This window comes from Pithys albifrons, chromosome 18 (genome assembly GCF_047495875.1).
Source record: "Pithys albifrons albifrons isolate INPA30051 chromosome 18, PitAlb_v1, whole genome shotgun sequence".
Classification (NCBI taxonomy): domain Eukaryota; kingdom Metazoa; phylum Chordata; class Aves; order Passeriformes; family Thamnophilidae; genus Pithys; species Pithys albifrons.
The window spans coordinates 4846248-4873417 of record NC_092475.1 but is presented as its reverse complement, the minus strand read 5'-3'; the positions used below and the strand labels follow the sequence as shown (position 1 = coordinate 4873417).

The following is a 27170-nucleotide window of genomic DNA, read 5'->3' as shown; positions in this document are numbered from 1 at the left end:
CGGAGACCATCAAACCCCCCTCCACGCTGCTGCTGGTGATGATGCTTCTTCTTCTTTTTCTTCTTCACCCTCCCCTCGCTCGCCCCCTCCCCTCGGCGGGGCGGTGCCTGTCCCTTTAAGGCTGCGCGTGCCCGCGCGCAGCGGGGCGGGGCGTGCCGGCGGCGCGCGCTTCACCTGCAGCCCGGAGCGGGCACAGCGAGCGGCGGGCGCGGGGCGGCAGCGGCGACCCCCGGGCCCGGCTCTGCGCGGCCACCGCCCCCGCCCGGCGGGGCCATGAGGACCGCACCGACGGTGCCGCTGGTGCTGCTGCTCCTCCTTCCTGCCTGCGGCTCGGCGGCGGTAAGTGGGGCTCCCCGCGGGGAAGCGGGGCGAGCATCACCCCCGGGAAAGGAGGGATGGATGGAGGGAGGGATGCTCTGCCGCACCGCCCGAGGTGCCGCCCCGCCGCAACTTCGCGGTCGCGGCGCTCCGGGAGAGAAGGGTAGTGGGTGCTGCTGCTGCTGCCGCCGCTCCGCCGTTTACGCTCTCTTTTTAAAAAAAGATCGTCGTTGCGGGGTTTAATTGGTAATTTTTTAAAGCTGCGCCTCCGCGATGCTGGCACAACTTGCCTTCTGTTGCTGCGCCTCGTCGGAGAGAAACTTCGGGGGCAGCGGCGCGTCCCGGCGCGGAGCCCCCGCGGCCGCGCAGCGCTCGGTCTCCGCCGGCCGCCCCGCTCCGCCCGCAGCGCGCAGCCCCCTGTAACTTTTATTCTTACAAGCCCCCTAAACACAGCGAGTGGGCCTGGACCGTGCTGGGGTGGGGGTGATGGTCTGAAAAGTTAGAGATTTGGAGGGTTTTATTCCCACCCCTTGGGAAATGAAGCGGTTTGTGTAGCACATCAACAAACGCCCGACGCGTGGCTGCAGTGTTACCGAGCGAGCTGCTGGTTTCGGGCTGCACTGGCTGCGGGAACAAGAGCCGCTTATTTTTCTGCCTCAATCCCCCGGTGCCAAGTTGAATCTGAGAGGATGTCCCGAGCCCTGGGGAGGCTGGTGGGTGCGCAGGAATAGCCCCGATGCGCTCTCGTCTAGCGAGCACCGCTATAATAACGGGGTGATTTCCGATTCAAAACCTGTTACCTTCATTGAGACCCTTTGAAATGTTTCCTAATGGCAAATATCTTGCCAGCCACGGTCAGAGTCCACAGAGCCGCCGCTTCCTTGCGCTTCCCATGCAGTAGCTGGCATCCGTCTCTCGAGCGTGATTTCTAGCCGGGTACCTTGGCTCGCGTTCTGCTTACTAAGCTCGGCGAAAGGACCCTTCGCTCAGCTTTTCCTCTGTCTCTCTCTCTAATGCAGCATCGTCTGTGTCCGGGAGTGTTTCGGGGCGCTCGGGGGAGCTGTGATGCTCCCCGGGGATGCAGGTGTGCGCCTCGAGTTGCACTTTCCCGGGGAAGTGCCTCTCCCGGTCCCCTGGCTCCAGCCTGCGCGGCTGGGACCGGAGGCGTCGGAGGCGCAGCCGGCATCGTGAGCGATGCTCTGGCTGGCTCTGCCGACAGCCCCGGCGCGTTAGAAATCCCCTGCCACCAGCGCTTGTTTGTGCGTAAATCACCTGGCACTCGTTAGGCATAAATCACCGGCTCGTGTGCTGTCAGCGAGTTGGTTGGAGTTGGGATCTGGGACCTTCCTTGCCGGGGAATCCCAAGGAGCCTGGACTGCTGTGACTGGACTACCTTGTCCCTGTTACAGGGGCTGAATCCCCTCCGCGCAGTCCAAAGTTGCAGCTGAGTGTCTAGCTGGATGCTTCCTCATGGATCCTGACATGTTGTGCAGGAAACTGTGCATTGTTAAATTTTTGATGGACATCCCCTCCATCCCCTCCATCCCCTCCATCCCCTCCATCCCCTCCATCCCCTCCATCCCCTCCATCCCCTCCATCCCCTCCATCCCCTCCATCCCCTCCATCCCCTCCATCCCCTCCATCCCCTCCATCCCCTCCATCCCCTCCATCCCCTCCATCCCCTCCATCCCCCACTGGTGGGGCAAGTGAGGCAGCAGCAAGCAGAGGTTGGAGGCTGCTGCAGGGTGAGGGGGGAAGGAAGGGTGTCTCTACCTGGTCGCAGGTTCCTGAGGCTGCTGTGAGCTGAGTGTTTCTCCTGTTTCTGTCCTGTGCTTTGCCCAGTTTCTCAATAGCAAACCTCAGTGATTTGGATGTTGCAACATCAGGCCTTTTCGTGTCTCCAGTGCGAGCACAGCTCGCCTTGATGAATTGCTGCTCTTTGTTTCCTCCCCTCTTCTGACAGTGCCCAGTATCCCAGCCTTCCTACAAACAATGCTCTCTTGTAGTCAGGCAACTACTTGCTGGCCCATTTTATTTTTGCAGCTACAGTATGGATCCACTCCAACAGATAGGCACTCTAACACCAGCAGCTTCTACCTGCACACTGCTTTACTGTGCAGGTTTGCCCATGCCTAAAATACCTCATCATTGGGTGCAAAATGTTTTCCTAAATGACCAAAGTCATGGTGTACGTTTTCCTTGTTTTTGCAGGCACACAATGGGGATCTTACAGTTAGACCCACATGCAAGCCTGGCTTCTCAGAACAAGACTACACAGCATTTGTCTCCCAAAACATCATGGAAGGGCAGAAGTTACTCAAAGGTAAGTGGAATAAAAAGCTTAATAGCTTCTGCAATAACTGTACTTTTGGGAGGTGAAAGGAGGCTTAAAGATGCTGGTTTTGATGGTGAAATTGTCTGCAGAATTATGTTTGTAGGAGGATGAAACACTAAGTGGTTTACCTGAGCGCAGTTTTGAATACAGATGACTCACTGAAGTCCGTGTGCTGTCTGCTTCAGGTGGATTGTTTGCTGTAGTATGCGAGGTCAGCACTTCGCTCTTAAGTCTCCCACTCCCACCCCGTCTGAAGGAGCTCCACATTGGAGATTTTAGAAAGCATTTTTATGTATGAAATTCAAAGATCCCTAAATTATCCCTGCTTTGAAATGCATGATAAAGCAGACGTTGTTGTTGGAAATGTGGTAAACAAGCCTACAGACATTCTGTTCACAAATGTGGCATTCATTTTCATTACTGCCCCACTGACAACATGAAAACATAGGCAAAAGAGAAACTACCAATTAGCTTTATAGTAATTGCAGGATTATAACCACTTTTGTGATTGTAAACTCTAAGACGTCTTCATAATCCAAATAACAATAGATTATCCTGGGTATTGATCTGTCTCCCTTTCAAGTTAAAAATAATTAAACTTTATATTTGCATGACACAGAAAAACACTGTTTTACTCCAAGAGAATTTTTGAAGATCAAAATCCACCCCTTCAGCAACCCCAGGAAGTTGGGGAGCACATCAGGACATGCTCTACTCAAGGGTTTATAAACCCTTTGCTGCTTTCCTCTGTGTGCATTTCCTCAGATGCATCTCTCTGCCAGAAAGCTGGGATTTCTGTCTTCCTCCAGAGCAAACACCTGCTCTGTTACTTTGATTTTTCTCAGAAGAGAGGGAGAGTTGTCAGTTTTCTTTCTGGCTTCAGCAGAATCCAGGACTGGACATTTTTGCTCTACATGAGCTGGCAATCAGTCTTGTTTCTGAGCCCAGTTAGTGTTGCAGTTCAGGAATTCTCTTGCCTGGCCTGGCATCAATTAGTAGGCATTGGGCAGAGTTTGCTTTTAGTTTGAAAGGTAAGCAAATAAGGAACTGACCAAGGCAAGCCCAGGGATACAGCAACACTGAAGAGACCAAATCCCAATAGTTTACAAACATAATAGCAATTTTTCCCAAATATTTACACTGGCTTTATGGGTCAGTCTGGAAACTGAGTGGATTTCATGCTTTTTTACCTTTGGAAATTATTTGATAAAAATGTTCTTCAAGCAGTGTAGAAAGCAATGTCATAAATATATTTGCTCAGAAGAGTATTTTTTGCAGTTTAGTACTTGATAAATTGTTCAGTGTGTTTATGGAGGTGGCCAACAGGGATGGAGCAGAAGGTCTCTTTAGAGGCATTAGCTGGCAGTGACTTTCAAGACAGCACAGTGGCTGTCATTTCATTTCAGTTTCAAATGATATTTTATAAATACAAAATTATGTTTACATAGGCTGTCAAGTTGATTTGAATGAAAATATATTTCTGTTTAATATTATCCTTTAGGGACCAGCTGTAGTTTTACATTAGTCATGGCAAACCTGCCTGATTTAGGGCTGAAGTCTCCCTGGGGTCATTCTGTATCCGTGGCCCACTTGCAAGATTCATGGGGAGTTCTGTGTCCCTGCCCCACTTGTAAGATTCATGTCCTGGTAACATTGTCACAGGTTCCATGATTTGTAAGCAATTTTGTCAACCAAAGGAGGAAGAAAAAAGTGCAAATGCTGTGTTTGCTAATATGTAAACTATCATCTTTACACCTTTTAATCTACAGTCAAATACATGCTGTTTATCATAGGAAGCAAATATATCTAATTAATTTATACAATAATGGGCGAGAAGATTCTTCTCCATGCTTGTGTTGTTTCTTATATATACTCTAGCCTGTAAAATTGGTAGTTTTCCAGTTTTGGTTTAATTTTACTTCCTAACACTTGATGTGTCTGAAGCATAAAATGTTTATCTCTTTCTTCCATCTGGGTGAAGTATTGTACAATAGTTCAGAGCAAAAATGGGTTCAGATTGCTTACATTATCGTGTTTGATAGATTGACATATGTACCGTTTCACACCATCTTACCACGCAGAGCTTTGCTGCCAGCTACCACCATCTTATTCATCAGCATTCAGTCATTCATCTTCAGGCCAAATGGGACTGTTTGCCTGAAAAAATAAAAGTAGGCAGGAATTCACCTGTCAGTGCTTTGCTGGAATTTAGTGGGGGGGAAATGTGTGTATGTAATTTACATGCGATCCCGTCAGATCTCGGAAGCTCAGCAGGGTCAGCCCCGGATTAGTACTTGGATGGGAGACCTCCTGGGCAATGCCGGGTGCTGGAGGTTCTAGTCCCGAGGACTTCACTGGCACTGTCCAAGCTCGCTCGGCCGTGGCAGATGAACCTCAGGACTGAAACGGTGGGGCCAGTTCTGCGCACGTTGAGTGTCCTGGGTTGAGCTGGCAAAACACCAGCTGTCCAAGACAGAGTGAAAAGGGTTCCTCCTCCCCCCAACCAGCTAAGGGGAAAAGAAGAGGGAGAGAGGAAAAACAACTTCCAAAGCCAGGTCTATGCTGAAACTAACTACATGTATTTATACAGAAAAGAGAAAATTAAGAGGATACTACAATATAACACACACTTACACAAGTTACATATATGTAACACGGAATAACTTCCCACTCCCCAATTAATACAAAGCCCATTACTCTAAATTCATAAGCACTCTAAAAGACACTCAGTAAGAAAAAGAAAGTATAACAACAAAATACTTCTACTTCCCTGAATGCAAACAAAATGCGAGGCAACAGAAGCAGGGCCTAACATAGTAGAGGAGCCGCTAGATGTCCTCCTCTTAGTGCAGCCATGATGGAACTAACCAAGCCACTCCCACACACTGGATTTACACCCTTTGAGATGATGTAGTATGGTATGGAATACAACATTATTGGCTGGAAGAAGTCAGCTGTTAGCTAGCTCAGCCCAGCTTAAATCAGCTGACAAACCTAGGCCTAGCCTCACCTAAAATCCACTGCCCAGGCTGGAAGGGCCCACCCACGTGGGGACAGCCCTTCCCAAATCTTCGTTCCTGAAGCCGAGCCACACACACACACAGTTTAGATGGCTCTGGGGGGGGTTCAGTGAGCAAACTTAAGGTCTTTATGGTGCATAATTCTCACTTTGTCCTGAGGAAGGAGATGTGGGACAGTTTATCCTGCCTAAAGGTTTGTTCATCAGAGATCAGTGAGTATGTAGAGCTCAGCACAGGGGTGAATTTCCACCACCTGGGGAAGTTTGGATGTTCCTTGGATCGGGATAAGCTGCGTGGCAACAAACCCAACATTTCCCTTTTAAGCTTTGTAATATCCAGCTCTCAAATGTATGCAGTGTTATGAATGCATCAAAATGAAAATGTTTATAGTATTCTAGGTTTGAATCAAGTTAAATAGATAATGACTGCTTATAATTGGCTTATTCCAATGGAAATAGCTTAGCTTTAATTTGACAACAAGAGCTTTTACAGAGTCATTGTTTTATTCTAAGTATGCCTTAAGCTATTAGCTCCTACTTTGTGGTTCATCTTATTTGCCTGAGTCAGCTCTCTAACATGCTCCAAACATACATATTCTAGCAGGAGCTATTTGTTACACAGTAATTAACTTGTTTATGATAAATGGATGGGAAAAATGTCACGGCATTTTGTTTTTTGTATAAATGAAAAGCATCTGCATTCTAAAAATTCCATGTTAATTAGACTTAAAATAGTTTTCCCCAGCAGTGCCACAAATACCACATATTGCACATCACTGCCAGCCCTGTGGCCTGATGATGGGGTGTTAGCTGAGGTGATTTGTGAAGCTGGTGCCTTCCTTAGAAATGCCATCCCTGCATCTCCTGATGAAAGTTACTGGGGTGTAATCGGTTATATTTTTTTGTCTCTGTTTCTGTTTGCAGGATAATAAACTTAGTCTTGATCACTGATGCATGATAGTGTTTAAAATAGGTTTTGTTAACTATCTTCTTCTTTAGCCTAAGGGGAAAATCTCCAAGCCTGCAGTGTGGCAGAGGGCGAGTGCAGCACGGGGATCTTTTTCTCTTTGTTAATTATTAATGTTAACTTAAAGTAGTGAGAACATTGGTCCTGAGGGGTGAGGAGCAGTGACATGCAGTGCTGCACCAAAGGCACTTCAGCAGGGAAGCTGATCCCTGAGTGTGAACTCAGGTGTAGGGGAGTGATGATGACTGCTGGCCTCTTGGGGAAAGAGAGAAACAAGGAGCAGGATGCTGAAAGTGCTGTGCAGTGTGATCTAAGGGGCACTCATATTCCTGGTAATGCCCTTTTCCATTTTTTTGGCAGAGTTTTTAAAGCTTGCAATTAATAAAAAATACAATTTTTCCAAAATGAGAAGCTCAGGTTTTATTGGCATGCTGTGAGGCCGTGGCAACTGGGAGTGGGTGGAATGCCATCCAGGTATTAAATGGATTATTTCTCCAGTGTGGAGCCATCACAGCACATCCCCTCTCAAATACAGCTGAACAAAACAGCTCCCAGCTCTCCCTCCCATCAGGAGACAGCACAGGCAGCTGAGATGTACAGCCCCTCTTTTGTTTTTCTGTGCATCTCTTCATCTGCAGTGATTCATGTTGCTGTGCCCACCCCAAGCAGTGCCTGATGGAGCAGGATAACCTCCCTTGTGTGGGCAGCTACGTTTGGGTGAGGGTGTGGAAGGAAGCACAGTTTATTTTCATATGGGAAGATGAATAAACTCTGCCAGCATGTTCTGCTTTAAGCAAGTGTATGAAACCAAAGGTAGCCAAGCTCATGCAAATGTATAAAAATGCAATTGCTTCCATACCAGGTTTTTTACTAGCATTATTTTTTGCTAGAAATGAATAAAATGCATAAAAGCTTTACTGAAATACTTGGGTTTTTTTATAAGAATTCAATGTGGAGACTGTCTCTTTTAAACTTTTTTTAGGTAGGATATTCTTCATGGTGAAAAGCTTTCATTCTCCCAATTAGGTTTTAAAACCTCCATCCTATTAAACCCTCATCACATCCATGTTAAAACTTAGCAAGGTTGTGAATGCTGTTTATAAGCATAAAACAGATCAAGGAACCCCAGCATCCACTGTCTTCATGAGATAGTGTAGATAGTGGAGGTTTCCCACTTTTCCTGTGTTTAGAGTCCAAAAAATACAGAGGAACTCATCAGCTGTTAACTTTGGTAGGAACTTGGTTCCCACAGGTTTCCTGCCCTTGCATGATGTGTGGGAGGATGGCTGTGGCCTCCTCTGCCCACAGTCATCCCTGTGTCTGCTCAGTGCCCTCTGGTGTGTTGGATGGGTGTTTTGGGAAAGAAAAGACCAAAACTGTTGGGATTTTTTCTGGTGTTTGATGCTTTTTTTGAGCAGCTCTGGAGGGTTGTTGGTGCTTGGAGCAGCTCTGCTGCAGCCTCCTGAAATAGCCAGTGCCTTCTCCACACTGCTCTGAGTTTAAAAAGCAGAGAGGCTTTTCCATTCATGTTTTCATTATTTTCTGCTCTGTGATTCTGCATGAAAAGCAGTTACTGAAGTTATGGGACACGTAATTAGCTCCACAGTTCCCTAATAAAATCTGAAAGTAGGAGAAAGTCCACTGGGAACGCAGAACTCTTTCCCTAACCTTTCTGCATTCCTTTCTTGGAGGAAAAAGAGACAGGCAGACATCAGCTTTCTGTGCTCAGCTTGCACATGCTCCAGTGGAGCTGCCTCTGAGAAAACCCTTCTCACATTCTGCAGGACAACTCCTTTTAAAAGCAGTTGATGGGCAAGTTGCAAATCAAACCCATAATTTCAATCATGAGTTTCAGGGGAGACCCCAGAAAGAGCTGCTGCAGATCAGGGAACTGCTGATGCCTATTTATTTTTAATGTTGTTCTTCAGATCCAACTTCTGACACAAAAATGATGTTTAAGATGACGTTTTTATCTAAATAAAGTTGCAGTTAATGAGACTGGAGTAGTCAATAACACTCTGTAGAGTTAATCCCCTTACACTGTTTAATAACTGTATATATTGCTTTCTAGTTCAGAGCTTTGAACCAAATTCCTCAAACCCAAGTAAAATTACTTTCTTCTGCATTCTGGGGAGTTAACTGATTTTTATCTGAATAAATCTGCTTCTCCAACAACAGTCTTGAAGCTTCTCTCCTTTTGTAGGGGTCTGTCTGTTAAAGAACTGCACTGCTTCAAATTAGGCACTCTAAATATGTATTAAGGAAGAAAATGAAACAACAATTTCTGTTGAATAATTTATTCATTTCTTTATTTATGCTCAGGCTTTTAGGAAATAAGCCATGTCTGGAACAGTATCAATTTGTTATTTATTGTGAAATACCTGTTGTTTTGAACTCCAAACCGATAATGTTGGGTCTTTTAAGGTTAGAAAATGTTAATTTTAAAGTCAGTTCTTCGTGCAGGAACTGTCTGTGGCTGACAGAGCTCATGATCTCTGATCTCACAGAGCAGATGCTGAAAGCATTCTGGAAATTATGGTTTTTGCATGTGGCAGTTGAAACTTATTCATTCTAACAGTGAAATATTTTCTTGCATAATTTTCATTGACCTAATGCCAGTCCTCATTGCCTAATTTCATTGATATTTCTGTGCAGGCCTCCCTTCTGCCTTAATTTCTACCCTGGAAATGAGTGTAATGTTTTTTTGGAGGGGGTTTATTTCACTGCAAACTCCAGCTGGTGAAGTCCTTGGTTCGACAGCAGCATTGGCCATGTGTGCAGCTCATAAAATATTTTAGCAATATAGATAATACTGCAAAGTCTTATTTGAAGGGCAAGAAGAGATTAAAAGTACAGAGAGGATAGGATTTCATTAGAAATCTGCTTCTTAATATTTTTTCCTGCAATGACTTTGAGTAACAAGAGGGAAAGAAGGGACTTTCTGTTTGACTTGAGGTTACTGATATACTCAGAATTGGTGCCATTGCTGGATCAAACTGAATTTTTTATTTTTAGGCAAATGGAAATAATAAGAACTAAGCCCAGAAAATGGTGTTTGAAAAACAAAGACCAGTATTTGCTGCTGGGAACTCCCAGTTCTGAATGGTTTGACAAAAGGTTTGAGAGGAACCTGTGGCAGTGATTAGAGACAGGTTTCTTCCGAATCCTGATGTGGAGCTCTGCACTAGGATTCTCTGCTGGCTCCAGGGACTCCATCTGCATCTGGTTTTGTGTGTGTAAACCTGTTGTGCAGTAGCCAGAGGTTGTGAAGAGGATTTGGCTTCACATTCAGGTTTCCTTTTGGTGCCTAAATGATCCCCCAGTGTTGCTTTTCCAGGTAAAACCCAGATGTGTCCTTTGCCAGCTTTGCCATCCCAGGGTTTTCTTGCTGCTCAGTATGCTGTGATATATTGTTTCTTTTATTTTGTTTTAATATTTATTTATTAGTATTTCTGAAAGGAGAGGCTGAGACACTGGATTTGTTTAGCCTGGAGAAGAAGAGTCTCAGGGGGAGACTTTATCATCATGGGTAAAGCCCTTGGGAGAGTGTTGAGATGGTGGAGCCAATCTCCTCTCAGGGGTGCCCAGAGAAGGGGCAAAAGAAAATGGGCACGCACTGAAATGCAGGACATTAAACTTAAATGTGGGAAGAAACTTTCAGTGTGAGGGTTGTCAGATATCGGAAGAGGTTGCTTGGAGATGTCATGGACTCTCCATTCTTGGAGATACTTGGAATCCTGCTGGGTTCCTGGAGCCTGCTCTGGCTGACCCTGTGCTGAGCAGCTCTAAGAGGAGCCTCCACTGTGCTCTGATTCTGGGAAACACTTTGCAGGTGAATAGAAGAGAAGGCAGAGGGATGAACTGAGCTTTTCTGCAAGCACAAATCACACAGCTTTAAATAAAAACATTGCAACAGCCTGCAAAACATGATCCTTACTGGGAAATTGTGTTTCTTTAATTTCTTGGAAGCATAACCTCTAAAGGGAGAATAATTGAAACACCAGGGACCAGCATTCTGCTGTTGGCTTCCATTAATGTCCACACTTAAGCTAGGCATAGTTTGTCTCCTGGTGTAAGGAAATGTTACATTTAAATTGAAAAAGCTCTTGGTTTCCTCTTTATTTTTAGTAGAATAAAGGAGAACATACAGAGTTGCTGTTTTCCCAAAATATTTACCATTAGAACTGGCAACTTCGCTTCTTTCAGGACAACATTTCTCAAGCGAGTTTTCTGCAACATGAAAAACAGTTGGGTTGAACAAGATTTCTTTTTGCCACAGGCTTACGATTTTTCTTGCTTATATTCATTACCCCTAATTTATATATTAATTTGGAATTGCAGTTGCACAGAGGGAGAGAGAAGTGGCAAATGTTCTGGCATATGGGCTGCGCTGTCGTTGGAAGCAGCGACATTGAGCTGCCCCACGCCTCGTGGCCCCAGGCTCCAGCATCTCTCTCTGCCAGCTTCTGCACATTCCTGCTTTCTGCTCCCTTCCAGTACAACATTTTAATTGTTTTTGCTTTGCCCTCGCTGCTTTCCTGCCGCTGTTCCTCGCCAGAGTCTTGCAGTGGAGAGCCAGTGGCAGTAACTCAGCTCGCTGCCCGTCGTGCTGTGCAGGAGCTGCTGCTCGGAGGGGTCACACAAGCTCCAGCCTATTAACATGGGCATGGAAACAGCAGCCACTGTGTGGAATGCTCTGTGGGGATGTTGGAACCTCCTCCAAGGACCCTGAAGATATGTATGGGCTACCCATAAAAGAGAAAACAATAAAATAGATGCCCTTTCTTGCTTTGAAATGAGCCAGGCTGTTTCATGGATACCCAGAAGCACTGCAGTCATTAATGGCTATTACTGTGCCTATTATAAATCATAATTTTCTAGCAGTTCATAGGTTAGTCCCAAAAAATACTCTTAGTCTGAAATTTTGTTACACTGGGTTTGTCTAGGAGTAATTCCAATCCTTATTAAATGAAATTGTCTTTTAAATAATTATGAATATAGCAGTTTTCCAAAGATAAATAGTCAGATTACAAAAAATGGTGCCATACAAAGCTATGGATCAGCTTGTGCTGTTGGTTCGTGTCTAGAGAATCATAAAAGGCAGGTCAGTGAAACAAATGTCTGTTACTTCACCATGTAGCAGGAAAAGCATATTGGAAGGAAAAGCATCAAGAAACAAGCTTGAGATGATGTTAGAAAATAAAGAAATTGGTACAGTTGTTAAAGTGCAAATCAGGACTAGTTTATAGCATAAGATTTGATAACCTGTTTGTTCCTGATACAGTCAGTGGTGATGAAGAGATAACTGTATAAATTGACCCTGGGTGTTTAATCCCTGCCCTGTTAGGAGCTCCTGGCCAAGCAGTTCTTTCCAGTGAGTCTCACTGATGTCCCTGAGAGCTGTTTGTGGTATTACCTGGACCTGTGTGTTGGTGCTTCACAGAGTCCTAGAGAAACAGGGCTGGAGGAGCTCCAGGGGGTATCCCATCACTCTCCCTCCTCAGGGCACGAGCAGCTCCTTTGTAATAGCTCTGTCCTCCATGTGGTCCTGAAGATCCATTCATGGGCACCAAAGCCAATATCTGGTCTTGCTTCCTTTCCCTTCCTCCATGTGTAAGCTGGAGCTCTCTTGCTGCAGTTTAAACCTGATGCTATTTGTCAAAGGCCCAGAGAACAGTTGCTGAGTTTTTTGGTTGTTGTTTTTTTTTTCTCTCTCTCCCCTCAGCACTCTTGAAAATAGTTTTTTTGGCTTCTGTGGGCTGAACCCTTCATTGCTCCCTTTCATGTGTCGTGCTTGGCTCCCTCCTCTGAGCCTTACCTTTGTTAGTAACTTCATCCCCAGCTGCTGTGATGCTGCCAGCCAGGGCTCGCAGTGCAGCACAGACACCAAGTATTACTTTGCCTCTTTTGCAGGCAATACTCCAGTTGATTTATCTAACGTGATGATTGCTTTTTTTCTTAACAGTGTGATACTGTTGACTCATGTTCAGCTTGTGATCCAGTATAACCTCCCACATCGTTTCTTGATGAACTGCTACCTACCCAGTCATTTGCTATATGTGTAGTTGATTAATCCTGCTGAATCGCATTGCCTTGCTTCTCTTCCATTGAATTACATTTTTTTTAAATTTTATTTTATTTTTATTGGCCTTATCTGACTTGTTAGGATTGCTTTGAATTCTAATCTTGACCTCCGACAGCATCTCGCAGTTGCATCCTGCCTGTGTATGTTTTGCAGATGTAACAAGCATATGCTGCATTCCTTGATCTGTTCTGTTAATAAACACATTGAACAAACACAGTTCAAAACAGGCTGTGGCAGAGCCCATGTGATGGAGCCTTCTGCTCTGACCATGAGCCATCAAAACATGCTCTGGGTAAAGTTATTTCAATAACCCAGATTCAGATGGTGGCTTGGAAGCTGAGCCTTTTGCGTTGTGTATCTGGGATCTGTAGGAACACAATTCCAAACATCTTCATTTGCCAGTACCTTTTCTGACTTGTATGAGATTACAAACATTGGGATCTTGGAATTTTTACCATCTAGAAGCAATCCCATCTAAAAGCCTGAAATAGGTTCATGCAATTTGAGTGCAATGCTATTGCCCTGGGAGGGGAAGGATGCTGGAATTCTCTGTTCAGGTGGATTGTTTAAATGCCCAGGAGCAGAGCTCTGTCCAGGGTGCAGGAACAGATTTTCAGGTTGGCCTCCCTCAGGATGCTGCAGGTCTGCTCAGTAAAAGACATTTTTATTGACAGAGCTGCTACTAATCCCAACAGGAGTGTAAGAATGGGATTAAATTAAAACTCAAGTAGGAAGTAGGAGTGTTGTACCTGTATGTGGAGTGTGGACTCTCTGGTTTATCCACTGTGCTTGTGGCTGAGGATTTTTATCTTTTGCTTTGTCTCATTTCCCATCCTGGGATTCCTCTCATCTTGTAAGTTGTGGAAAGCAAGTTGCTTGCCCTACACAAACCAGCTGGGTGTTTGTAACATACCTGGATTATTCCTAGAGCTTTCCAGGAGGCCCACACTTAATATCTTATTGTTTAGTATCTCTGATTTTTCCCATCACTCCTGTGTGTTTTTGGTAACTGAGGAAAGCCAGATGCCTCCTGCTCCCTGTGCTGGGGGAAGAGACTCCCTCTGCTGAAAACATCTCCTTCTGGAGCATCTCACTTTAGGCAAGAGAAGGAACAGGACCAGAGGATTTCCAGTATTTTGGTCCTGGTGAAAATGATTCCCTGGGGAGTCGGGGAAAATCATGGTTTCAGTCCTTGCTACTTGTCTTTTAGGAGCCTAATTATTGCTGGCTGGTTGCTTGGCTCACTTGAAAACAGAAGGTTTACACAATTACACATGAAAGGCAACTGTTTTGCTCATCTCCAGAAGCTTTAAATATTTTTATTTTGTGCCTGAATTATTTGGGAAATTATACTTTCATTTATTTATCTTTTCATGGGCTTCTGAACATTTTTCATTTGATTCAGTGCCTTTTGACCCTCTGTAAAGGATAAAGAAATGTGGGTAAATGGCATTATAAAAAAAGGATTTTTCATGTTATTTGGATTTTTGCTTTGCCTGTGGAGAGAAGGGACAGGTCGAGGATGAAGAAAAATATGTGTACAGTTGATAGGATGAAGGAGAAACTATAGGTCAAGGCAAGATTTGAAGTAATGAAATATTCAAGCATTGCAACTATCAAAAATGTTTGGATTGCACCCAAAGATTTCCCTGTACTCTGTTCAAACTACAAGAAGAGACCCTCATCAGGAGGAGTTCAGAGATCTCTGGAACACTAAACTCTAGAAGCCTGTTCAAATAACTGAATAGCAGATTGATTATCTCTGTGTAAAGTTTACTGAAAGATTTTCTTTTTTTTTTTCTTTCTTTATTCTTTCCCCCCCTTTTTTTTTTCTTTTGTGTTTTTTGTTTTGTTTGGTTGGTTTTGTTGGGTTTTGTTTGTTTGTTTGTTTGTCTGGAATCTCAGATATAAGAGAAACTCAAAAGCCTGGTTGCTGTATCTGCTAACAAGCAGGTTACTCCAATTAGACAGGATGGGTTTGACCTCCTGACTAGAAGAAAATGGGAGAGGTTTAGGTTGAATGGTAGAAAAATGTCATCACTCAAAGGGTTGTTGCACATTGGCACAGCTGCCCAGGGCAGTGGTGGAGTCACCATCCCTGGAGGGGTTTAAAAGACACGTAGATGTGGCGCTTGGGGACGTGGTTTGGCAGTGCTGGGGGAATGGTTGGACCTGGTGATCTGGGAGAGCTTTTCCAACCCAAACAATCCTGTGATTGTGTGAAACCCACACAGAAGGGTTATATGGGGCATGGAGCAGTTATAAATGTTTGGGTTTGTGTTAATAGAGGTTTAATCTCACGCTGAACACCCATTGCATGACACTGCGAGGGGTGAATTAACTGTGGAGTTTTGGCAGAGCTCAGTGCAGAGGATGCATTTTACTGGAATGAATTTTCCTGGTATTTTCAATAAAACAAAGTTTTATTTTCCCTTTCTACTGTGAATTGAGACATAATGTTGGCCGTATCCTGTTAAACAGCAGCAGAACTGAGCAATAGTGGCACAGCCAGTTTTACCTATACAATAATATAGCAAGTTTCATTGCCTGGGAAGACATGATGACAAAGCAAAGTTCTGTTAATGCAGCAGTTGTGTCCTTTGGCAATGCTGTAAGAGGGAGAGTTTAACATCTGTGGAGTAGGGCTGTTCTGGAAAAAAAAAAAAAAAGAAATAGAAAATGAAAAGAATGGTGGGTGGGAAGGAGAAATGTGGAATGTTGAGTGCCTGGAGCTCTGGGTATCCCACAGAACTTCTGGGCTGTGGTTCACGGTGGGTCTGGACAATGCCAGAAGTGTTATGGAGCCTTAAAGCAAAGGCAATATTTCTGCAACAGTTTATTAACAGCCTGAGTAATTTCTTGACCTTTCATCTGCATTGGGGTCCTTTGTGAACAGTCTCTCATTGCAAAACCTCTGCCTGCACCTCCACCAGATATTGGTATGGAATCCACACACTGAGAAACCTCCTGTTCTTAGGAGAGTTGTCCTGAAAACTGAAACAAACAAAAACTCAACCAGAAAAAGCAGAGAAAAAGCCTCAAGGTGATACCTCAAAATCAGTAACACATGCTCAAAATATTAATATCTGGTGAGTGTCAATTAAGAACTTCCCCATCTAATAAATAGCTTAGGAGGTCTAAAATTTAATACTCCTAAAATTGCAGAAGCCTTTGAAGAATACATTTAAATTGGACTCACTGGAAGAAGGAGATTTAGCAGTGACCTGTTCAGAGGTGAGGAGTGAAAAAGATACGATGGAATGAGGCTGCATTTCTTCAGTATAGCAACATTTTGGCTCAAGTTTTTCTTGCCTTAGTTGGCTTTTGAAACACTTTATTTTTAAGTTCTTGTGTATCACATGAGCTGAATTGCACTAGTGACAGTGTCCTGTTTATTTATAAGCTTATTTTTAAGGCTCAGCTGGCTGGGGAGTGGGTCACTGTGCCACAGGAAGAGTGAAGTGCAACTGTTTTCCCTGTGGCCATACCTGGGGGTTCTGCTCCCTGTCACTCTTACAGTGTCAATCTGTTGCCTTTTTAAGGATCTCAAGCACCAAATTCTCACTTTCCTTCTGTTCTCTCCCCATCATGGTCATCTATGGGAAACAAATGAGATATGTGCATGTTTCTGAGGGGGCATTAGGCACGATTTTTAATTTTATTACAGATCTTTCTTTGAGGGGCGAGCAGAAAAGCAAAAGGAATTGCTCAGAGGTCACAAGACATGATGTACTAATTCTAAGTTTCTTTGGAAATCAGAGCAAACCAAAATTTGCCCACTTGGCTTGGCTTCCTCATGAGCAGTAGCCCCTGGGTTTTTTTCCACGTGTGTGTTTTTTCCTAATCCAAATGGCAGTCATTTTTTTGGCACTTACAGTCAGGAGAAAAAAAAAAAAAGTGATAAATGGCATTTGTTTTGGTGTTAGTTGTGACTCATAAATAGGGATAACATCTGTGCTGATAGATTTTCATGATATATAACCAGACTGAATGAACAAAGTTTTCATTTATTGCTGTTCTTTTGCCATTGTTATATTTAGGGAGCTCCAATGTAAAGAGTGAAAATATATTCTTGTGTATGTTGCTCATGTATAGATCAGAATTTATACACAACTTCTGAATTTTAATTTAGCCACTGTATCTTTCTAAACTAAAAATGGCCCATTGCCATTGCCTGAGCCTAACAAAACTTTTTCAGGATCCTTCCCAAATCTTAGTGTGTTCAAGGCTCGTACTGCTGCCAAGTCTACACCATTCCTTTAATTAAAAGACAAAAAAAAAGAGAAGTGAAACTTCCAGTGGATGTAAATCCTTATAATCCTGAAATGATGTAAATCAGTGCAACTCCTGGAGTCATTGGAACTAGCCTGACTTACATCTACTGAGAATCTGGCACACAGTATTCCTGCTGGTCCTTTCTTTTGCCCCGTAGTTGCTCTACGCAGAGTTGGCACCGTGGACAAAGCCCTCTCTGACGAGCTGCTCGAGGGTGGCACGGCTTCCAGCACTGCTGATTCAGCACAGCAGAGGCCATTTTCCTCATTTCTTTGTGAGTTAGATTAAATTACTCTGCAGGCTGGACTGGAGCCACAGGCCATAGTTTTGCAGCCTTATAGCATGGTACCCTAGCCCGTGGCATCTGAGAGGTCTGGCTGCCTGTAAAGCTCCTCTGCTCTGCTGCAAAGGATTTTTGGATTTGGCATTGGGCCCCTTTGTGAGGCTGAAGGCAGCAGTGCTGCAAATATTTTGATTGTCTTGTTGAGATATAATAAAGTGAGGTTCTGTTAATGGAGGGAAGGGACATCCTGGGGATCGGGTTAGTGTGAAAACTCCACTGTGTGTGTTTGTCATGGCAACGTTTCCTTAGCTTTGCCTTATAGAATTGCAGAGTAATAAATAATGAATGTAAGATTTGATGAATGTAACTCCACAGGAGCACCAGTGAGGTGTCCTGCCTGAGGCTGGGAGCTTGTGCCATTAGAGCTGTTCCAGCTCACCAAAATTTTGGGCCATGCATTTGCCTTTGTGTCTCAGTAGAGGTGCATTTCTTGGCTGGGATTGAGGCAAGGGGGAGAGCGGTGGATGCTCTTTGTGGTGAGCTGTGTCTTGTTCACATCCTACAGAGCTGAGAAGTGAGATGCCTGTGACTGCTATAACAGGCACATGGGTAGAGGCAAAAGCATGTTTGCTGTTCACTGACAACTGCTGGCTTTGTGTGTTTAAAAGGCATAGCCAGCTCTGCTGTTGGGCTGCAGTGAAACTGCTCTGGCTTTCCTTGGCCAAGGGTTGGTGTTGTTCACATTTATACTTTCCCCTCTATTCATCGTGATCCTCCAAAAGGGACTCTGGCAAATGGAGAAAACAACTGTTAATGAGGGGAGAAAAGGTCAAACAGATCAAAAAGTAAAAGCCATCCTGCTTCCTGCATAGAGAACAACCTAAGCCCATCCTGTCCAAGTCAGGTGTTGGAGTGAATTTGAGACCAGGCTTAAAGGATTTTCACAGTACATTTAGAAGATTCATTCCATGCCTTCTCTCTCCCCTGACTGTCTAATCACATTATTTTCTCTCTTCCAGGGGCTTGCACTGTAGCAGGATGGGCACCCCACACTTGTGGTTATCTTTGAGTTGCATTATGGCCTTTCAGCTTTATCTTCTGTAGTTTAAACATAAAGAGAAAAACACCCCCAAACAAAACCTTCTGGTTTAAATACCAAGATGAATATATTTTTACAATTAAAAAGTACTATTAAATCAGAACATCAGGCAGTAATCCCCTGAGTGTGAGACAGAGAAGAAGTTCATGTTGCTGGTTCCAATGCCAAAACAAAAGTAGGCAGATTAGGAAGTTTGTTGCTGAGTGGTTTGTTCAATTTTCTGAGCCCAAGTTCAGCTTCATGGACTCAGGTAGTGCTGCCACACAGAGGGTTTATCTATTGATTTCTGAATGTATTGTGCTGTTAATCTAAAACCTCTTTCCCCAGTGGAATTTCTATTCAGAAGGCTCTAGCCAAGCTCAAGAAAGTTATTTGATTTGGGAAGTTTGAAAGAATAATAAAAGAAGGATTGATGCAGTTGGATTTTCATGAGCTCAGTCTTGTAGTAAAAGAGACAGGCTTCTTCCTCCTGTGTGTGTCTGTGGTGGTTGGCTCATTATTTAGGAGCAAAGCCAGAGGATGGAGATCACTTAAGTTTTACTGTCTGAGAATTTGCAATTATGAAACATGTTCAGGAGAAAGTAATGAGAACAGTTTTGGTGATATAACAAAATATAAAAATTAATGGGTTAGTGCAGCTTTGCCTTTCCATAAATTTATGTGCTTTATTTCTTAGCAATTGGGCCTGTGCTGTTAATTTTTGAACTAGTAAAACAATTTAGTGCCAGAAATTGGGAAAATTAATGTAATTTTCCAGGAAAACCCACGTGGCAAGGGAATTGCACTATATAAACTGAGGGGCTTTGCCCCTCAGGTATTTCCATTGTCCTTTAAGTATTGAAGAAAAGGAAACTATTTAAAAGAGCTATGGCAGGAGAGTATATGTTGTTTTATGGACTTTCTAGTTATTAAAATGTTCCTTACTTTTTTCTGAGAACTGAACATGGGAATAAACAATCATGTATTACAATTTAAAAAAAAAAAGAAACACAACAACAAAAAATAAAAGTACTCTTTGGCCTTGAGTGCACTGCTATTTCTTTGTTGCTTGTGCAGGAGTTAAAGAAGCAAATGAATGAGATGCAACTAGAAGTGAAATGGAATAAAATTGAGGTTTTCTTGGCTTTTTGGGTCCACAGTCCTGTCTTGCTGAAATCACTTGCCTTTGACTTCACCGTGGCCATGACTGGTCCAGTAATGGGTTTATATGGATTCATTAGGGGGTTGTCAGGCTAAGTCAAGGAAGGTGGACTTGTATCTAAAAAGAGCTTCCTTGTTAATATTCCCTGTCTCTGGAGCACTGTGGTTTATTAGTGGTGATTTGGAAACATACTTGTTGCTCCTGTTTGTGCAAAAAATGCAGCTCTCTGGAGGTCTGTGATTAACCTGAGGCATTATTTTATTGCATACCCTGGTGGGAAGCTGGAAATTAAGAGTATGCATGAAGAATTATCTGAATATGAGGCAAAATGCTGCATTAACTGTGCACTTAGTCTTTGTCAGTGGCATTTACAGTTTCTTCAGCCCTTGTGATGAGTAACCCAGCAGAATTTATTGGTGAAGAGTTCAATTTGCTTAAACGGGCTGATTTGCTTGAGTAGGCAGAAAGTACATCTTATTTCTTGTCTCAGATTTACTTCAAATGAGAGGCCAAATCCAGATTTGACTTGTTTTTCTTTCTTAATTCCTATTTGAGCACTGGGTGAATAGGACACCCAGGATTTGGCTGAGTGAACTGTTGAGAAAGGCTTTGCTGGATCTCAGGTAGAGAGTTGTGTTTGAGACCGGTCTAAAGAAGCAACTTTGAACCAGACAGGAAACAATTGGGTTTTTTTTTTCTTCCTTTACTTTTTTTCCCCCCTCCATGTAGAAATAAGTGCTTTAGTATATCTGAGACATCTACCAGTATCATTTCACTGCTGAGAATTGGGTAACTGTGTAAAATTATATTGACCTGAGGGGATTGAAATATAGAAGTGGCCGCGCTTAACTGTGCAGGAATCAAACTGTTTTACTGATAACATTTTATTGATTCATCTTCTCTCGGTGTTACAAGTAGCCTGAAGCTTCACAAAATGAGCTGGCAATGTTTCTGTGTTGTGGACGTTGCAGTATTGCAGCTCTTCATAGGTATTGAAATGTTATATATGGGCTGAGGGCTCATGTAATTATTGTGATTTGTAATGACCGAGACTGCAGATGGGGCTTCCCAGAGGTTTCATTTCAAGCCAGATAACTGGTCATTTCTCTTTTCTGTTTAAGAATCTGTTGTCCTTCCTTTTTTCTGCAGCTGTTGAGGTTTTTCCTCTGTGAGAAGCCGAACCGTATCTCTGCCTTAATGAAGATGCATAAAATGGTTGAGGTTGCCTTAACAAGGCAGTGCTCCATCCACAGTGCAGATGTGCCTTGCTGTTTGCAAGGGATACTCTGTCCTTTGCAGAAAGGAGCCCTGGTTTCTAACCATATTATAAGAATAGTAACAATAAAAAATACCCTTCTTGTGGCAAAGCTTTAAGAAATCGAACGACTTAAAAGACCAAAATGGCACATTGTGAGTTTAACCTGCTTGCGTTGACTAATTAAATTCTTTTGAAGGAGCTAATTTCATGTATTTTATTTAATGAAAGCTTACTTAAGATTTAAATGGTGTGGGTCTTTTCAGTCGAATGCCATGTTGACTCATGACATATTTTTACACAGGCTTCATTCTGCCCTGAACAAGAGCAGTTGGAAATGGGAGCGCTTGATGAAGTATCATTAAATTAGCTTATTGTAGTTGCAGGTTTTTATTGCGCTACTTCACTGAGATATGAACTGATCACGTTGTACTTGCTGTTTTTAAAGGGGCAGCTCTGTTATTGATTATGCTGCTTTATCTCAAGTGTTCCATCAGCTGCTGGCAAGCTGGTTCCCTCTACAGTTTTAGAAAGCACTGGGTTTGTAATTTTTTTTTTTTTCATTCTGTGCATTTTGTGTCTCTCTGGCTGTTATGCACTGAAGAGTTTGTACCGTGCCCTTGTGCTCAGCAGCTCCCCCACCATCCTGGGGGGCTTTGGGTGCTGCTGTAGGAAGGGGAAGCAGTTGGTGTCCTCTTTGGAAGCACTGAATGGGCTGTTGTCCTCGGCTGATTTCCAGGGAATTAGTGAGATTTACTAATGCAGAGGGCAAAATCAATTCTGCTCAAATTTTACAGCACATGCATTTGAAGCAGGGGTTTTGTCTGCCAGTGTAATCGTTTGTAATGTGATGTATGTCACAAAGGAAGTCAGAAAAACAACAGCCTACATCTTGGTTAGTCAAAACCTTCAGATATTTTTCCGTGTTAACTTGAGTAGTGGATTTCTTCTACAAATCTTGGAACACCCAGACCTGTTTCAATACTAAGTGCATTGGAAATGGATTGCTGTCAAGGCTTGTCCATCTAATTAAATTCCCTTATTAGCAGCAGGGCTGCAGTCTTCCAGAGAAGATATTAGGTGAATAATCTTCCCAACTTATCTAGGTTAAAACGAGATGGGCTTTCAACAAATGCTAAGCTGAAAGTTCAACAACAAAATAGTTCTAGTCCCCCTTTTTGTGCAGTCTCTGGTAATTCAATATATTCCTTAAATATAAAATGGTTCTGCAGCTCTCTGTGAAATACTTTCAGACTTCAATTACCACAGCACTTGATGCTGTGAGGACTCTGTCACCTCACACTTCAGGCTGATGGCAAGTCCAGCAGTCATGGCTTTTATACCTTAATAAAGTTTGCCATGATTCACTTTGACATGTGCTCAGCCAAAGGTAAGAAACTTCCTGTCCCAAAGTCCTGCTGATCCACAGAGGTTCTTTATGGCCTGTATTGATGAGTGTTGTCTCCTTACGGGAGAAGGGAATGTCAAGAGTTTTTCAGAGAACCAAAATACTCCAATTTAAACAAGTCCTGATGGATTTTCTAACAGGTGGGGGCCTTGCCTTTGGAGGAGCTACCAAGTGAAATGAGATACACTTTGACCCATGAACTTTGCAAGTGGGGATTGAGTGACTCCCAGCAGATGTGCTTTAGCCAAATGGAATCCACTGAGCCTCTGGAATGTGTTTGGCACGTGAGAGCACCCTGGGGTCCTGCTGCCCTTTGGGAGGTCAGGGATGGTGCAGGTGGGAATGCCAAGTTTCCTTCTATAAATGGAAGAGAAAACAGTCGTCGTGTCAGACAAAAAATCCACAGCAGCTCAGGCTGGTAATGGAGAGGATCATAATAACACGAAGCAATGGGTGTTTAAAAATCGCCAGAAGTTTCAGGAAACGAGATATTTGCACTAATTAGACTATTTGCCTGTCATCTTTATTCACTATTTAAATAACAAAAAGCCCTCAAGTGAAATCAAAGCACGGTAGAACATATTCCTTGAGTCTCCTTGATCAAAGCTTATAGAAGAAGGGGAATACTGCTCATAACTATTCCCTCAAATTCAGATTTGAGATGTATTCTCTGTTGTAGCAGGAGAACTTCTGCATAACCTCAGTGGTGGCAAAGTGATGAATGTCTTTCAGGTATCATCCTGCTTCCTTCCAGGTGTAGATATGATGGATTGCTATGAGTTCTTTAAGGATGGGACAGAAATAAAAATCTTCATATTAAAACAAACCACAAACTAAAAGATTTTTTTTTATGTTCTTACTGATTGACTAATTCTGGTTTGGTTGGGCCCTTCCCTTCCTCTGTATCTACCTCTTCATCTTCTCTTAGATTGCAATTAATCTTTGAGGTGGAGATGAACCTGCTCCTAACCTGAGTTTATAAAGCAAATGGCACAGTGGGATCCTGGCCATGTGTGGGGTCTCCCAGCTTTTATCTTGAATAATTAATAAAACAAATAGGAGATGGCTTTAGGATCAATCTCCTGCTCAGGTGTTGTTTTAGAGCAGGGTGATATGGAAATTGTCTAGAAATTTGTAGTCTGTTATTTTTTGGGGGTTTTGTTGTTGTTTTTAAGGCCCTTTTTTAGAAAGGACTGTGAGGCAGAAGAAAGGCAATTTCTAGGCTTGAATAATGGAGAAAGAAGGTTCTTTAAGAATGGGAGGAAGTAATAAAAGAGGAATGGAAGCTCACACCTCTCTGGGCCCATGTGGGAGGCAGAGCTCACACGCATGTACCCTTTGGACCAGGACACACAACCTGAGCTGGCTGGATGGCATTGCTGAGCTCACACAGCCGGTCCTGGAGTTCTGGAGGTTTTCATTGTCTCATTGTGCCGTCATGATGGAGGACTAGAAAATGCCAAGGAAAACAGAGAGAAGTCTGCCAGTATCATGACACAAGATAACGGGGAAATAATATCGTACAGCGCCGGAGCTCATGTGCTGTCAGCAACTGATGCACATCTTACTCCATTCTCATCTAATAATTGGCACTGAAACTCTTTAGTCAGAAACCAGCTGATTTCTTTGTTTCTTTTCATTCTGTTCCTTCTAGATAAGAGAAGGAAAAGATTACTTCATAGATGCCTTATTCACACACTGATGTTCAGGCTCATTACAGAAACCAGCACAGCCTCCTGAAAAGAATAAAGCACGAGCGTGATGGCCCATCTGAACAGCCACCAGACACTGCTGTCTAGCTGGGGAATGCCATCAGCCTGAAGGATTTCCTGTTGGGGAGTTCCTCACCTGTGCTTCTGCAGCTGACTTATTTGAATTTGCAAGCCATAAATTGGGTGTTGTTTCTGCACAGGTTGCTTGGAAGGATTTTTTAAATTCATGTCCTTTAGTCCACTTCTGCATCAGTGTTTGTGTTTATGTTTTAGATAAACAGGTCAAATCAGTTGGAAGAAGAGGGAGTGGTCCATGTCCCAGATAGGTATTTCAGAATTTATTAGTCTGGAAAGAACAAAGATGAAGTTTGAAAGTTGGATGCTCTAAGTGGTTTTGGACTGGCCACGATTTGATTTTTGAAATGTGTCACCATTAAAAACTTTAGTTAAATGTCTTTTAAGTTTATGGACTTTCTCTTCTTTCCCATTTTTGCTCAGCTAGATGAATGCTTAGAGAAGGGCATGCACTTTCAGACATGCCTAAAACTGGAGATGAAAAGGAGTGGGGCAAACTAGGAGAGTTCAGCTAAGTGTCTGCTGGCTTTCAGAACAGTTTAATTTATGATGATAACTTCTCTTCAACAGGTGACTTGCTGTGACCTTAAAGGAAACTCTTGCAGACGGAGCTTTCACTCTTTCTGGGTGAAATTCTGTATTTTGTGCATGTGTGGTTTACTGCCATAAATGGGTCCCCCCGAATCTGGAGGCCAAAGGCAGTGCCTGAAGGTTTTATTTCAGGATGAGAGTTGCAAGATGGCATTTGTGCAGTGTAAGTTTCTAAAAACAAACATATCAGTGTATAAAGCTTTTTGCCAGTACCCTGTAAGGTCTGGTTCAGAAGATATTTAAAAACTGAAAAAAAAACCAACCTCAAAAATGCAAGAAAAGGAAAAAAGGATGTGTTTGCCTGCTTGCATGCAAGTGTCCCTGAAAAGTTGATGAGTTCATTTTTACTTATTTATGGGCAAATTACAGAGGTGCATCTGTTCCTTCTCTGTATACAGTCAGGCATCTCAAGTTTCTAAGATACTTTTTGACATTCTTTGAAGATTTAATGCCAGGTGGAAGATCAGTTAGAATTACAGATATCCTAAACTTTGAAAAAAATTCTTCTGCTTGCAAACTCTTTTACTTCTGCTCCCAACTTTAATGAGGCACAGTCATCACAGTAACTGAGGCAGCAGAAAGGGAAGAAAAGCCAACCCGACAATTCACAGGAAAATCTTTCCGCATGTTTACAGTGAAGGCAAAATATTTGGGCTGTGTTTATTTAATTGAAATGCTCAGGGCTATGGCATCTTATAAAATGGTATAGCTGGAATAAACCAGTAAGCAGCATGGAAGTCAGATACCCCAACAGGCAGCACTTGGAATTCAGCTTTTACCATTTTTACCAGTTGCTTTTACTGCTGTCAGTAAAGAGGGCAAATAATTGTAGATAAAACTCTCTTTGCCTGCCATTATTGTGTGTGCTTTTAGATAGCAAACAACCTGATTTGCACGTGCAATCAGGCAGGTCGGTGTCCTGTAGCCCTTCTACATCTTAATTGTGGCTGCAGGATGGGGAGCTTTGCTGCTTTGTTTCCAAGATCATCCCTCTAAAAGTGAGCAACACCTGAGCTGTCTCACTGGGGATTTGGCTTTGCTTTTTTCCTTTAAATTCAATCACTCATTTGAGTAAATATATGTATACCCTATTTGAAAGTATGGCCTGAGGAATGTGACACTGGCCATCAGTTAGTGGATTTTGCTTAGTAATTGCTTCATCTATTCAATACTATTGAAAATACCCTTGAGCAGAATATAGCTGCAGGGAAACAACACTCGAAAGCAGCCACCTAATTAATGAATCTCATTGCCACTTAGACGAGCATTATACAGTTGGTCTTGGCTGTCACTATAGATCTGTTCTTACGACATTATGTATTTGTCCAGAAAACTGGTGCTATTATTGGGAAAATGAATAGAGTGGGCCTGGGAGGCTGCTGTGTTTGGGTCTGTGAATGAAGCAGGTTGCACTTTCAGTGTGCAGTTGCATTCCTGATGGTACAGGTGTCACCAACATCTCGTGTCTGCGTGGAACAACAAATGAATTCTCTTGGCTTTTATCTCAGTAGCCGTGACCGAGATTACTCACTGCATGCAGATGAAGGGAAAACAAAGTAATCATAGCCAGGGTCTGAAAGCAGGGAAATTGTTTTCATAGACTAGAAGGGAGAGCAAAACGGGAGTAGAAAAGAATTTTCTTTATTTTTTAAGATTAAAAAAAACCAAAAAACCAAAATCCCAATCCTTTGTGTGCATCCAGGGCGGACCTGGGTTTTGTAGTGTGGATGGTGAGGTGGAGTGTTTGTCTCCAGATGAGTAATTTGTCTCCAGTAATACCCTGCTGGTGATGCACAGTCTCCAAAGACCTTTTGATGCAAGTTATTTTAATGAAAGTCATGCTGATAGTCAACAAATTCTTAATTCCTTATAAATGCTGTTTGTGATCTGTATTCCTGAAATCATTCCACAAAAATTAAAAAAAATACCTCTGGGTGCAAGTCAGAGCTTGTGTTTTTAATTGCAGTCATAGACCAATTTTACTAAGAGATCCAGAAATAAAAATTTTGAGGTTGGACCAGCTCATCTTTTAAGATCCCTTCCAACCCTGGCTATTCTGTGATGCTTTGAAAGAGGCACAAACACTTCTAAGACCTCTCTGTTCAGTCAAAGTCAGTAATAACTTGCTCTTCTCTGTGAAGTTCTTTTCTGGATGATACTGAGCCCAGTTCTGCAAGTCCCCACTATCACCCATATTAAGGACCCCACTATTGCTTATAAATCCTTCAACTTTCTGCAGTGTTTTAAAATGGAATTTTCTGTTTCTCTGTGGAGACTCACTGAAACCTGTGATTTCCAATTGGGCTTAATAGAGCTCTTTGGATAAAATTTTCATTAGTAAATTCCTCTGATGGGCTTATTGACTTTTAATGTGAGATTGTCACTGAACCTTATTTCTGTTCTATGAAGTGACCCTGGCACGTGGTGAGTTTTGGTCCTGGACTGCCTTTGCTGGTTTGCATGTTGGTGATTAATGTGGCAGCTTCTCTCCTTCAGCCTGTTCCTACTGCCTGAGCTCCTGCCTGAACTGCTGGGGCTGGCACAGACCTGCCTCACTCCTGCCTTCCCTTTGGAGCTGCTGCAGCCATTCCTTGCCTATGCCATGGT

General features: G+C 43.0%; 1 protein-coding gene across 1 annotated transcript in view; it reads left to right on the top strand.

The window, feature by feature from the left end:
- The first annotated feature begins 195 nt into the window (after nucleotides 1-195).
- Nucleotides 196-27170, top strand: part of CDH4 (cadherin 4) — a 428425-nt gene continuing 401450 nt past the window's right edge. The window contains exons 1-2 of the mRNA XM_071572618.1: nucleotides 196-339; nucleotides 2530-2641. Coding sequence (XP_071428719.1) covers nucleotides 274-339; nucleotides 2530-2641 — 178 coding nt within the window. The 5' untranslated portion in view covers nucleotides 196-273. The remainder of the gene's footprint in view (nucleotides 340-2529; nucleotides 2642-27170) is intronic.